Source organism: Amblyraja radiata, chromosome 2, assembly GCF_010909765.2.
Source record: "Amblyraja radiata isolate CabotCenter1 chromosome 2, sAmbRad1.1.pri, whole genome shotgun sequence".
Lineage (NCBI taxonomy): Eukaryota > Metazoa > Chordata > Chondrichthyes > Rajiformes > Rajidae > Amblyraja > Amblyraja radiata.
Window position 1 is genome coordinate 134,935,282 of NC_045957.1, and position 15,570 is coordinate 134,950,851.

Here is a 15,570-nt window from a genome sequence, read left to right on the forward strand (position 1 = left end):
TGCAGGGAATGGAGGGATATGGATTATGTGCAGGTAGTTAAGAGGCAGTCTTGGTATGATGTTTGACACAGACGTTATGAGCAGAAGGGCCTGTTCTTGTGCTGTACTGTTCTATGTTTATTTATAAACACAAAAATGAGTGTAGTTGTGGATAGTGAGGAAGGTTGTCAATGGAAACAGCAGGATATAGATCTGTTCGAAATTTGGACAGAGAAATGTCCAGATTAAACCCTATCTGTCAAATATATGATAGTTTTTTTTAATTCATGTGAAATTTGAGAGCTTAGCCAGCATTTAACTGCCCGTCCCTTGTTACTCTTGAGAAAGTGTTCGTGAGCTGCCTTCTTGAACTGTTGTGGTCAATAAATGAAAATCAGAAGAGCAACCCTTCTTCTGACCTTGTGACTGAAGAAATGTCATTGATGAAGCATCCTTGCATATTATTTGAAGAACATCTGTAGAGATGTCCTGTGGATGAGATGATTGATCTCTATCCCTGACAGCCATCTTCCTTTATGCTAGGTATGATTCCAATCAGAGGATTCCCCTGATTCCCATTAACTCCAGTTTAGCCTGGGATCCTGATGCCATACTTGATAAAACACTGCCTTCATGTTAAGGACAGTTACTTTTATTTCACCTTTGAGATTCAACTCGGAAAGATCAAATATATGAAGAAAATATATAATAAATGGCAGAACCCTGAGAAGTATTGATGTACAGAGGATTCTATGGGTGCAAGTCCATTGTTCCCTGAAAATGGCAGCGCATGTGTACCTAAGGTGGTCTATGGCTTGCTTGCTTTCATTGATCAGGCCATTGAGTTTAAAAGTTGGGATGTCATATTGCAGCTGTACAAAGCTTTGGTTAGGAAACATTTGGAGTAGTGTGTTCATTTTTACTCACCACATTATAGGAAGACTGTGGAAGCTTTGGAGAGGATGCAGAAGATTAATCAGAATTACATAGATTGCAGTGTATTAGCTACAAGGAGAGGTCGGACAAATATGGATTGTTTTCTCTGAGGCTTTGGGGCGATGATATTAGTATGGCTTATGGGAGGCATAGATAGGGTAGACAGTCAGAACCTTCTACCCTCCGTGGAAAAGTCAAACAGAAGCTGGCAGAGGTTGGAATTGCATTATGGTCAGCAGATACGTATGGGTCAAATGACCTGCTCCAGTGTTGATGTTTTCGTTGTTTTGTGTTCTAACAACTCATGTGATAATTGCACGTGCTTGTTAGTTCTGCGTGTCTCAATTTTATCTCCCCAACTCTTTCAGTAAAATGTTCCACACAGGAGATGGCCATTAGGTTCCTTTTTTCCCATGTTAACCAAGAAACCTAAATAATTACCGGCCCATAGTTTTAGCCAGCATAATGTCAAAAGTCCTAGAAATAATTCTGCTGGATAGAGTAAATGAGTTTGTTAACTCCACAGATAACCAGTTTGGGTTTAAAGCTAAACATGGCACTGACTTCTGTATATATGCCCTAAAGGATATTGTAAATAAATATAGAGGTAAAAACTCATCAATTCTTACATGTTTTATTGATGCTTCCAAAGCCTTTGATCGTGTTAATCATAAACAGCTGTTTGTTAAATTGAGTCAAAGAGGGTTGCCTAAATACATTGTGAGAATTCTGGCGTACTGGTATGCCCACCAGCAAGTGAAATGGAGCAATAAGGTCTCAGCCCCATTTGCGGTTAGCAATGGTGTTAGACAAGGGGGAATTTTGTCCCCAGTCCTTTTTATTCTTTATATTAATGATCTGTCAAAGCAATTGAAACCCTTTAATACTGGGTGCATGATTGGTAATACTTTAGTGAACCATATTATGTATGCAAATGATCTTGTGGTCTTTAGTCCATCTAGCGCTGGTCTCCAGCAGCTCCTTACTATATGTTCTGTGTATGTGTGGAACATGATATCAAATATAATGCTTGTAAGAGTGCTGTTATGATCTGTAGAACCAGAGGATAAATGATTGTCTGACAATACTCTTAGTAGCAATGTTACAAAATTTTGAGATTTTAAAAATCAAGTCTGTAATTTATCCCATCAGATAAAGCATAAAAATAAGTTTAATTTGACACCTAATTCACTTTCATATCTCAAGTATTTAAAAAGTTATGGCCATTTTCATACTGGGAAATTAGCATCTTGTTCCCTATTGATTTTCTATGGACATAACAAAAAAGCTGTGATCGTGAACAGTCAAAAGCCCATAACTTTCTTAAAAATTAAGAGAACTGAATGAAATTTTCAGTTATCATAGATTGAAGCATTCTGAAACAAATATAAAATAATCTTACTTGGATGACCTGAAATTAAAGCATATAATTAGTTAGTTACCTAATTGTAGCTAATTTCAGACTTCAATTACTAGATCTAAACATCTATCCATTTCTTAATAAATGATTGACATTTTTTAATAACCTAAATGTCCAAATAATAATCACAAATAATTCACAATAAAACATGATTTTAAAATCTCATTTACATTAATTTATAGGCCAAATGGAAGGAATTTAGTGTTCAATTGCTGTAAATAAATGTCCATTTAAATCAGCTTTCCAGTGGGTCCCTGTGGAACGCGCTGGTTTAGAACGTTCACATTGCGGTAGATTTGTGCCCCCAAATGCCCAGAAAAATACTGCGGGATATAATGGGCCCAAAATGAGCTACTCGCAATATTAAACTTTGTATAAAGGGATCTTTAGAAGCCCTTTTTAATGTAAAAATATACAGCCTACCTTCTCTGGTTTGCTTTATGAGACCCTGCGGTTGCTGGCGGTCGCGGGTTTAGAGATTGATTTTTAAACTACTATAACTATTATTCAAGGCCTTTAAACCTAATAATAGCTTTTGCGACGGGGTCTTTCAGCGATTTTTCGTTAATAATTAACTAGGCTGAACATTTTCGATTTGAACAGCCTAGAGAAAATCGCGTTTTAAACCCGCCCCCTCTAAACGGCGCCAAAATCGCGCACACGGGCAGCGGCAGATTTTCACCGACGCTTCAGGTAGGCTTTGCAACATACCTACTCTTAGTGTCTGTAATAAGGTATATTATCTTGGACATTTTATTACAGAACAAATGACAGATGATGAGGATATTTATAGGCAACGCCGTATGCTGCAGGCAAGCAAATATTGTCTTACGCAAGTTTGGTGCGTGTACAGATGTAGTGAAGATGTCTCTGTTCAGAACATATTGTACACCACTCTATACTGCACACTTGCGGTCAAACTACAGAAAAACAAGCTTACAGTGACTTATGATGATGCCATGAGAATAGTACTTTACAAGCTATCCTAAGAAATCTTATGTATAAATTTATGTGCCGGATTAATGACTCTGAAAATGAAATAATCTTGGTCTTATCAAACATAAGGTTTAGCACTAGACGCTACCAATCCCAGCTGTGGGGACATTGGTATAGTTGTCTCGTTTTAGGACACTGATCTTTTTTTAGTTCTGGATCTTAAACCATTTTTGTATATAATGAATGGTGCTCTTATAAGTAATTTACTAAGCTTTTATATGTAATTTATTGTGTTTTTATATGCAATGCATTCTATCTAATGTCGTTTTTTATCTGGACCTTGAGTCTGTAATTAATAATAATAATAATAATTAAAAAAACACAATCCTATCACATTCAACTCAGTGTTCTCAATAAATACGATTGGCAAAAATCCTAATCATGCTCTAAATATACATCCAAAATTTGGAATGCAGTAAGAGTTTCTGTCTCTACCAACCATTCAGCAACGGTTTCCAGACACACAACATCCTCTGGGTGAAATAAAACTTCCCAGCTCTCCTCTAATTCTTCCATTTTGCATTACTTTAAATCCACTGACCTTTACGTTAAGGGAAATAGTTTTTTTCCTATATATGACAATCCTCTCAACTTGATACATTTCAATTAAGTTTCCCTTCAGATTCCTCGATGCGGTAGCACGGTGGTGCAGCAGTAGAGTTGCTGCCTTACAGTCAGTGACAAGGGTTCGATCCTGACTACGGGTGTTGTTGGTACTGAGTTTGTACGTTCTCCCTGTGACCTGTGTGGGTTTTCTCCAAGATCTTCGGTTTCCTCCCACACTCCAAAGACGTACAGGCGTGTAGGTTAATTGGCTTGGTATAAATGTAAATTGTCCCTAGTGTGTGTAGGATGTTAGTGTGTGGGGATCATTGGTCAGCGTGGACTCGGTGGGCCGAAGGGCCTGTTTCCACGTTGTATCTGTAAACTAAACTAAACTAAACGTAATTATAGCCTTCTACACGACAGGAGAAAAAAGTCCCTCAAATAAGTTCACAGCTTCATTGGAAACAGCTTTCCAGTCCCAATTACACCTAACCATGACTCTATGCCTCCTGTAATGATTTAAATGTGGGTGTAATTTACAATTTCTCTTCAATCCCAGTAAGCCAAGTGGAACAAAGTCGACCCAACCCCAGTGACCACATCAGACCCACTACCTTCATCAATCTTTCTTATTAACCAAATAAAATGCGTTTGTTGATCTGCACTGACCTTCCCTCAACAAATCCATGCTGAATGTCTTTGATTAATTGCATTTTAAATGTCCCTACAATGTTTTCTGATATTTTGCCCATCAAAGGTTACGCTTCGTGTCCAGTAATTAACCTGCTGTCCACATTATCTTGCCTGCAGTGCTGCCAGCTTCCTTGCATCTTAGAATAACATTTCATCTGGGGCTGGTGATGCAAAACATTAATAATTCCTGTCGGACTGCATTTACTTTCTCCTTCACTACAATGTCTGTATCAGCAGCTCTTTTATGAAAAATAAAGTATTCAATAAGCAAAACACAAAGTGTTGGAGGAATTCAGGAGGTCGGGCAGCATCTGTGGATGGAATGGACAGACAGCATTTCGGGTCAGGACCCTTAAGACTGACGAAGGGTCACCTGTCCTTTCCCTCCATAGATGCTGTCTGACCTGCTAAGTTCTACCTGTACTTTGTGTTTTGCTCAGGATTCCAGCTCCGCAGTTCCTTGTATCTCCTTCGTATTCATTAAGATCCATCTCAATGTCTTTTGCCGTCATGCACAATCATCATTTTGGTCTTGGATAGGTCCTATAATTTTCCGAATCATCATTTACTCCTAATATATTAGGTTTCTTTCAATTTCCTCTTATGGACATTCTCACTGCCGCCTTTTATTCCCCAATTTCCATTTAATTTCATCCCTCACTTTTGGCTGTATCAAGCTTTCAGTATCTAGAAGTTTTTTCTTCTTTGAGTTACTCTAATCTGCATGCCTCATGACATCAAGGGACCAAAATTGAAGTCCCAAAGTTTTTCTGGGAAAATATTTGATCTGAACTGCCTCTCTGTTCTTTAATAGCTTTCCACTGCTCACACAGTTTAGCTTCAAGGTGTAATTGCATTGTTCCTCCTAACTCTATCAGTTTGCTTTTCAAATTGGTAAATCTCATCTGTTTTATAGAATTAACAGCAAAAATATAAAAGACTCTGCAACAGATTACACCAATAATGGGGTCTGCATGACATTATTATATTACAGTCCAATTTATTGCCCTTCAACCGTGCTTCAGCTGGTAAATGTACTATTATACCTTCATTTTACATTTCCTTGCTTCTCAACAACAAATGCAGAGAAATCCATGTTTGCTTCCCAATATGTAGCAAATTTCTCAAATCATATCTCGATTCATCAATACATCATGCAATGTCTCAATTCCCATCGCTCAAGCCTGGTCTATGCATAAACAACATAATGACCCCATTATTCAGTTCCCTTCTACTAACACTCTCCCCCCCCTCTGGTGAAATTGTCCTCAACCATAACAACTTCTCTTTTGATTTCTCTAACTTTCCTCACGTTAAAGACGTGGGCACTCGCATGGGCCCCAGCTATGTCTACTTTTTTGTTGGTTACGTTGAACAATCCTGTTCCAATACTACACTGGCACCAGCCCACAACTCGTTCTCCGCTTCATCGGCAACTGCGTTGGGGCTGCCTCCTGCACTCGTGTGGCACTTTTTGATTTTATTAACTTTACCGCTACTAATTTCAACCTTGCCCTTATTTGGACTCTGTCTGACATCTCTCTACACCACTCCTACTACAATCAGTCTGAAGATGGGTCCCAACCCAAAATATCACCAATCTGTTGTTCACCAAAAATGCTGCCTGACCCGCTGAGATAGTCCAGCACTTTGTGTCTTTTTTTGTAAAAGCCCTGTCCCACGGTACGAGTTCATTCCAAGAGCTCTCCCGAGTTTAAAAAAAATCAAACTCATGGTAAGCACGGAGAATGAACGTAGCGGGTACGTCGGAGCTCGGGGACGTCTCTTAGAGGCTCGTTACGCTAACGGCAGGTACTCGGGAAGACTCGCTAACGGCAGGTAAGCACGGGAAGACTCGTGAAGATTTTTCAACATGTTGAAAAATGTTCACGAGAGCCCCGGGCACCGACGAGTGGCCGGCACTGTAAATCTCCGAGTTCGAATCAGGGCAAACTCGGGAGGGCTCTTGGAATGAACTTGTACCGTGGGACAGGGCTTTAAAGCAGCATCTAAAGTTCCTTGTGTCTATATGTCCCCATTAGTACGGTACTGCCTGGTGGCAAAGACTCCACAATGTAGGCAAGATTATGTTGCATCACTATGAGTACCAGGTTTCCCTGTTACAATCTAAACAATAAAAATATACTACTAACATAGAGTATTTGCCTCAAACTGCTTTCAAAGGAAGGTTCATGGCACTGATGTTTGTTTTCAAGTGTTTGTTTTCACAGAATCAATAAAATCTTCTGCTTATTATCTTGGTTCCCAAATCCCTCTGGGCATCTTTACATCATCGCTGCCCACACCTCCAGGTGTTAACATTAAGAGCATATTTTCACATATTTTCTCCACTGTTTGCATAACTGGTCAAGGCTTTTGGAAGCCAGAAATGTGTTGCAACACTGAAAGGTTTGTACAAAATGGATAATATCCAAATGTTCTAGAAAGATTATTTCTGCTGATTTCCTGTGTCTCTAGAAAACGGCTGCCATAAACCTTGCCTGTGTGTGGGTTTTCTGCATGTTTGTAGATGTAATTTAAACATTGGTTACTGATACTTTATTTCTTTAGGCGGTCAGTACTTTTAAAAAATAAAGGAACAAATTAATGGAGCAACACATGTGCAGAGAGATACTGTGGAAAGATATTTTAGAGCTTCTACTTCTGGTAAGTTATGTACATTTGGAAATTACAGGGTCTATTTCCCTTAACAGAGTAGCAGTATTATTAATTCTAATCCCCCAAGAATTCTATTTTGCCAAAGACAGCCATCAAATATTGAAGAACAAGACTGCAGAACACAAAATATACATTAATAAGGCTTCACCTTAAATGCCAAGTAGGCCTATGAATAAATTATTTAATATCTATTCCTCAATCGTGTTTAGCTAACATATGAACCGAGTGATGCCTGTGGGGCAAAATGTGAGGATTATGTTCTAAAGTCAGCAACCTATGTCGAAATGCTGAGCTGCAGTTCTATGGGTACCTGTAGCTGAGGTGCATTTTTCACAATAGGAAGGTGTCGGTCAGCCATTAAAAAATAGGGATTTGTGTGATGAAGGGATTATTTTAAGTGACTCTCATTGAATACTTGAAGTCATCTGAAGTCAAAGTATACTTTGACTTCATCTGGTCAAAGTATATATATATAACAATATCAGCAGGGGGCATTATATTAGATCAGGAATTAAAGGAGTAAAGGAAACGAGATAACATTGAGGCACACAGTATAAGACTTGCTGGGGAGATGATGATTAATTGAGATGTTTTCTGAATAAAGAACAGACTGTGTTCAGTCCCTAAGATATTTGCGAAAATGCTACAACAGCATTACAATTGACTTATCCAGTTGATGTTGCCCTCGCGTAATGTAATTACCTCTAAAAAGTAACTGTGGATTTTCAATGAGAAAAATCACAGGATACGTGCCAGTTTAAGACATGGACATGGTGTATTGAAACAAGCAAATATTACATTTTTTCCTGAAAATAGACACAAATTGCAGGAGTAACTCAGCGGGACAGGCAGCATATCTGGAGAGAAGGAATGGGTGATGTTTCCGGTCGAGATCCTTCTTCAGACCAAAACGTCACCCATTCCTTCTCTCCAAATGCTGCCTGGCCCACTGAGTTATTTCAGTATTTGAGTCTATCACCAATTTAAACCAGCATCTGCAGTTCCTCCCTTACATTTTAATCCTATTGATTTCACTCGAGGATTAAAGATAGCACGTTAAGACCTTCAAACAACAATTCTTGACGTAATAAAATATAAAATTACAAAAATCTTTGAATTCCCATTGATTATTATTAATTCGTAAGTGACTGTTCGTTATTTCTTCCTGAATTGGACCCATGTAGCCTAATCCCTCTAAGATATCCTCTCTCAGTACTGCCAGAAAACTTTGTAACCTTGGATGCATTGTAACTTTGTCGGTGCCCTTTATGTAGCGACTATTGCATACCTCGGGTATGCAAGCAAAGAATTTCACTGTGATATATTCATTCATTCAGTCCCTCTGATCGGTGCAACATTCCTTCCTCTTTTGCACGCTCCTGCTGATCGATGCGAAGGCTCATCTGTCTTACCTTTATGTAAATGCAAAAAGCCTACCGACTCACTTATGCTTCCCTTCTAGTCTCCGTTGACTCTTCCGACTGAAGTTGCCCGTCTATTTTCTGCTTACACATCAGCCTCTCTACGTGATGCTGTCATTCCGGATCCCACCCCCTGCCTCACCAATTGAACCCTCCCAAGTGGTTCCAGCAAACATCCCCACAGGGATATTGCACTCCTTCCATTTCAGATGCAACCAGTCCTCTTTTACGTGTCAGTCCTTTCTGAGAAAGATTCCACTGATCTAAAAACCTGAAATTCAAACCAGACCTGAAATTGTAATTATTTCTCCTTCCACAGATGCTGCCTGACCCACTGAATGTTTCTAGTGTTTTGTTTCAGAATTTTACCTTCTGCAATTTTTTGATTTTCATTTTTAGGGGAAACTACAGACTGGTATATAAACACTAAAGCAATGGGGAACTTAGGCAAATCCTTTCTCCCTGCCACCCCTGTACATGCTAGATGCAGTGTGCATTAAATGTCATGTGTTGCAAATTTATCTTTATTTTCCAAGATCTTTTGGACCTACATCTGTTGCTCTGGTAAATTAAAACAAGTCAGATTGCTATTCTCTGCATTTGTTTCAAGTAGTTTTATGTTCTGTGAGAATTCCACTTTCTTCTATTGTCCAAGATGCCCTGAAGCGCTGGAAAACTGATACACAAGTGAGTAGAAGGTACACATTTACTTCTGAAAATTATGTCCTAATACAACTCAGGCAGACGTCTCTTTGCAGTTAAGAGTCTAATGGGAGTTGTGCCCCTAGACAAAACTCGTCACTAATCCAACTGCACACATATTAATGACAACATCGAAAGCTTAACATATTTAATTCATGTAGTACGAGCAATTGTAGACACTGAGTGCAGATTCACTGTTGGGATAAGCTAATAGGAGATGCACACATCTACTCTTGATCACGAAAGACAACTGCAGAATCATTGTTAGCAAATGTGAGGAAATGTCACGTTAATTCATATTTACTGAAATAAACACAAATGAAAACTTTACTCATCTGAATCAACTTTGGTTATAAAAGATTTCACTGGATATAAAAACTTCAAAACATACCGTGAATGGTTTGACAGGGCCTTTGTCATCTTTGCATGAAATGATTTTCGCATTCTTCCTGGTTTCTCTGAGGCGTTCAAACGATGGTGGCTTGATGAATATCACATATGGTTTAAATTCCAATGTCCTCAGATGTTTTATTGTCTGAAACATTTAAGTAGTGTAACGTTGTTTTACTTCTCAGCATATCTGGTTGCAAAAGCATATTGAAAAGTTAAATTTACCTCAAATATGCTTGCAATAAATACATTTTACAACTAGTATGACTTGGTCGTCACAGTGTTTTCAGACACATTTTTATATGGTTGTTCTGATAATGTGCGTGATGTTGGCAAGGTTTCATTTATCATATGAACCTTGTTTCCCTAAAATGATGATGGGTCTGAGGGCATTTTTAGAGTCAACTACATATTATTGGAACTAAACTCAGGCCAGGATGAAGTGGGAATTTCCCTTTGCTGAAGGATATTTGTGAGCACATTTGACATTTATGATAATCTGGCAGCAATCAAGGTTATTTCATGGTAATAGCACACAAGTAACCACCAACCCAACCTTCCTCTCCACAACCTTTTCTTCCCCATGTCGTTGTGTTATCAAAAATGACTTCCGAAACTATTATTTAATAATTTTATATGTATTTAAATATTTAGTATGCAACACAACTAATAAACTGTACTTTAGTATCTAGATGCTACTGACATCATGGAAGAGAGTTTACTTTGCACAGCACTGCAGTAGACAGTTTACACTAGAGGGTTGCAGTGCTGGTAATTGCAATCGCAGATGTATGTTTAGGGATGCTATTCTCGGAAGCAGGCACTGACTGATGATAACAATGTGCCAGAGTGTCCTCATATTAAGCATTGTTCAAGACAACGAGTCCCAAGTTGTCAGGGGCTTAGCACCTGTCAACCACCACTCAGATCTTTTTTTGTGAAGTAACTGTCTCCCACACTTTGGAGGCATGCCCTAATTCCTACTAAAAACATCTGGCGTCAAGGAAAGAGAATACAGTGTCAGACTTCACACATAAATTTATCAACTTCCTCCAAGTGCAGTTAAGCAACATTCCAGAAGGCAGGCCTGGGACACATCTGGCTGAGTCTGCGACAATGGTAATGCTTATCTGGTCAACCTGCTCAGTCAAAACAATATTCCAGATCTGGGCAGTTGCCAGATGGTGCGTAATGTTACTTCTATCTCGCCTCATTCCTTCCACCTTGCAGATGAAGGCATTAATCTGCCGTAGTCAGTGCAGTTTGGGGAAATTTGAATAAATGTTTGTTCAATTGTGTTATAGATGGGAAATGAGCAATCTGAAATCTCCAACAATTGCCTTTTATCCCCAACCATCTGAGGAGTTAGGATTAGATTCAGATATTTGATCAGATCCGTTATTTCCATTACATTAATTTATTGAGACTACAAGACTCCACTGTTTTCATGGTATGATTCTCTGAAACTTTCCACCCTTATTCATGCCAGCTCCTGAAGTCACAAGCCTACATTTGACAGCGATGTCTGGGTTTTGCCAAATGAGAGATGTCTGCGGATTTTACTGCTTTCTGAAGCGGTTTATGCTCTGATGTGAGAGAACCACTCAGACGATGCAGAATTCTGAGAAACATGGGTAGCGGATCTTCTGTACTTAATCTTTGCAGCACATAGTGTAACATCAATAGTCCGGGCTTTTACTGCACAAAAATGGACCAGATGAAATTGGAAACCTGAGTGCCCGAGGAAACAATTCGAAATGGTGGAGAAACTCAGCAAGACACAAAATGCTGGGGTAACTCAGCGGGACAGACAGCCTCAATGGAGAGAACAAATGGGTGACGTTTCGGGTCGAGACCCTTCTTCAGACTGAGGTCTGAAGCATATGAAGTCAAGCAGCATCTGTGGAGGGAATGGATAGATGATATTTCAGGTTGGGATCCTTCTGAATCAGTCTGAAGAAGGCCCTAAACCAAATAATTTTCTGCTAATTCCCTCCACGGATCCTGCCTGAAACCCAAGTGCCTCGTCTTCCTAATTTTGGGGTAGAATTGATCAGTTCAGGCACTTATTGAGAAGCTTTTTAAGAATTTCTGTAAGGTAAGTAATATTTTAATGAAAAGATCAGTTTATCCACCACTTGCAAAACCATTTTGTACTAAATGATATATTCAGCAACCATGTTCATCTTATACATGTTACCTGCTCTGTGAAATGGCTTTGAAATCAGATAATAAAGACAAAAGAGAGTACATTCTCGACCCAGGAAATGTGAACAACATATCTTCAATGAAATTGGTAAGCTTGCTCACTTTGTTCATTTAGTTGATCTTTGTCCAACAACATTTATATTTCCTTGTCTCCAATGAGGTGGCTAGAAACTTGTTTTGCATTTATCACTATTAACGTGCAGTAAATTCAAACACTCGAGTGTGGAACAAACCAAATTAATCAAGCAGACTTCATGCAGAGCACAAAAGTGAGCCATGTACAATATTACATAGGCCTGGATATATTCCAATGAAAACTTTTCAGAAGCAATCACACAATTGATCATAAACGGGATGCTACCTGGAGAGCACACGGATATTGCAGAATCATCCAAACTTGAATGAATCAAGCTCTAGCTGGTGAATCATATGTATTTTATGTGTTCCAAAAGTAAGTTCTTCACAAAATAATTAGCCAAATTGCTCAAGACCATACCAGTAATAACGTGGCCGTTAAAAAGTCAGCTCTGAACCTTTCTAATAAATCTCCAATGTGATGTAATCCCTGGGTTGTATGTAAAAAAACATGTCCAAAACACTGTTTGAAGAACTTGGGACATTTTCACCAGTCCTGGTTCTTTACCACCCACTGAGCCATAACAGTCAAAACATTTATAGTGCACACGAATGACAAGTTATATATGGGCCTAATCTGTTTAATTCCTAAATAAACAAAGTAGCAGCACCCATACCATTATACTGCTGCATTAGCGGCATTGTATGGAATGCACTGAAGACAGATTCTCCAGTGCTCCAAAAGTATCGGTCTAATTTCAAACCCTGTTAATATTTTCCACATTTATATTTTCCAATCCAAGAATTTAAAATCCATTTTTCTTCTTGCTATTACAATAACCATACAACAAGGAACATTTTTGCAATCAGAAACCTTCACTCAAAATAATTTGAATTTGCGTCATTCAGGTTAGGGATAATTTCTGCTAATTTTTACTTGTGGGATTACAGGCAGAAAGAGCAGAATCGTGTGCATGATTGTTGGCGCTTCTGAATGAAGATATAGCTGATCACTGGCATTTTATTGATTGCATTCTGGTGTGGTGTTCACAGGAGTCCCACGGTGAAGCCATTTTTCCATGTATGTGCTAGTACTTATACTGCAAAATGTGCATGCTTTCCTGCATTAACCAAAGGAGAACAGCAAGTATGAACTCATTTACTTTTATATTTAATTATTTTCATATCTTCTAATTCTGGTGGCCACTGGCCCATTAGGTCTTTGCTGGCACTCGGAGAATTCCTACAGACCCCTTGCAATACTTTATTTTACTACAAACTATTTCCTTACATATGCACCAACTTCCCCCGATTTTCCTGCCACCCACCCACGCCAATACGTCTTTGGGGTTAGGGAAGAGACTGGGCACCCAGTGGTCGTGAGAAGGACCTGTAAACTCAGCAAAGAGAGCACCAGAGGTCAGGATTAAACTGAGGTTGCTGGAACTGTGGCAGCAGTGACTAATTATGAATGGCAAACAAATACTGTTGTGCAGTCATACTGACCAGCAGTTGTGAAATTCCAAAGCTAAGGCATGCATCATGCAGGATTTTGCTGATTAGCTCAGAGAACTATGCAGCAGGAAACAAGTGCCAGTTAAATGTAGGTGAGGGGCACGGTGGGGGGAGCATGATATTATTCAAGGCTAATATCTTACATAAACCAGAACAATCAGGCAGTGCAATAGTGGGCAACTGCTTTTGCCAGATCCATTACAGACTACGCAAGAGCGATAATGCCGTGCAGTTTTACTAGTACAGCTGCAAATGTTATCTCCGTAAAAATAAGCCTTGTTAATAGGGGAACCGGTCCTCCACCTGTGTTAAACACAATTTAAAAATCACTAAAAATGACATAAAAAACTAGCGAACTACTGTTTAAAAGTATCAGAAGAAAATAAATATTAAAGAACTTTTAAAATGTACCTGTCTATGCATTCACAAATATGTGTGTAATTTGAAGACTTTAACAATCTAAAATAATTCCATGGGATGGTTCAAATCCAGCAAATAAAAATGTAAATCAATAAAAATCATTTTAGAAAGTAATTTGAGATTTAACTCTCAGGGTTAGAATTTCCTGGTCATTTCCATTGGTTTGACCAAGTTGCCTAGATTGCAATGTACATAAGTGGATTGTTCCTCATGGTAGCAAGAAAAGCAAATATTCTAATGTAATTGTTTTTGAAGAATAGTATGAACACATTCACTAGGAAAGTTACAAAAATATGCTTTAAAAATAAACTCTTAAATGCTCACAACATTTAGAGACCTTTCAATTAACAATATTTCAACTTCCGAAGGAACCAATGCATATTATTCTTTATTCTGAGTTCAATTTCTGTAAGTCATCCATCCCTTGGTTGTATTGTTCCATGAACTAGTACCATTGTAATTGACTTCCATAACCTTCCACACAAACTTCTAGAGTTAGAGATAATCTATGTGGAGAAAATAAAAATCCAAAAAGATATATTTCTGGCCTATTCAATGTGTTCATTACATAGTTCCTGGACGTGAACTTGAAGGACTGTAAACTGAAGGACTATGGGTTGTGCTCAAAGGTAGGATGAGGTTGGGTAGTTGTTTGACGACTGCGTTGGACATAACGGGTGAATGTCATAAATTTTATATGATTCATTCGCCAATCGATGAGCGAAACAAAAAGCAGTCTTAAGGAGGCCCGGAGGAAAGTCACGCAAATTCCACCTTGGCTGAAAAATCCAACTAGACAACAAAGCAGATTAGCAGGGAAAAACATTATATCCCAGTCTCTAGAAAGATTAGCAAGTATTCATGTGCTAAGAGTTGAAGGGCAATTTTGTTGAATAATTTCTGTGAATGTGATGGGCCTGTCCAATTTACGCGAACTTTTAGGCGACTACAGGAGATTATGAGGTCGCCACAAGGTCGCCGGAGGTTGCTGGGGTGTCGTCTGCATGTTGGTGAATAGTTCCCGCGTTCTTGTAACTAGTCGCGGCTTCATTCTGGTCGCCACCAGAATTTTGGACGACCAGAATTTTGATGCCATGGAGAGCAGTGAGAATTCTCGTGACATAGGTGCAGTGGTAGTGGGTCGCCTGGAGATCGTATGTTGTCGCCGGTGCTGACCGGTAAATTTCATTGGCTCATTGGGAAACAAAACGTAAACAGTAGTTTTCAGAGCCAAGGATAATGGACCGGTAATGTTAATGTCTGCCGAGCTTCACAGCCATGTATCTCTGGTTTCTTAAAAGTTGTCTCCACTCCTTCTCCCCACCCCGCCTCCCCCCCTCTTTTAAAGGGCTTAAGTGACCCTTCCCGTATACTGTGCTTTCACCGTCTTAATTACAGCGCCAACCTTCCTGTTCATCGTGGTGTGTGTCTGTATCACATTGGCATCGTGTGAATTTCACTCAGACAACGCTCCCCCTGCTTGCCCTGTCTTCCGCCTGCATAACTGGCTTGTGAAGGAAGCGATGATCCACTATGACAGTAGCCGGTTTTTAGGCGACCTGTTACGACTTGACAGTCGCCTGAAAAATT

The 15,570-nt window shown here is 39.2% G+C and overlaps 1 protein-coding gene across 6 annotated transcripts in view; it reads right to left on the reverse strand.

Annotated features, from left to right (window-relative positions):
- mpp7 (membrane palmitoylated protein 7) overlaps positions 1-15,570 on the reverse strand; it is a 424,513-nt gene that overhangs the window by 3,525 nt on the left and 405,418 nt on the right. For all 6 annotated transcript variants that reach the window (XM_033016205.1, XM_033016225.1, XM_033016218.1 and 3 more), the window contains one exon: positions 9,764-9,907. In XM_033016205.1, coding sequence (XP_032872096.1) covers positions 9,764-9,907 — 144 coding nt within the window. The remainder of the gene's footprint in view (positions 1-9,763; positions 9,908-15,570) is intronic.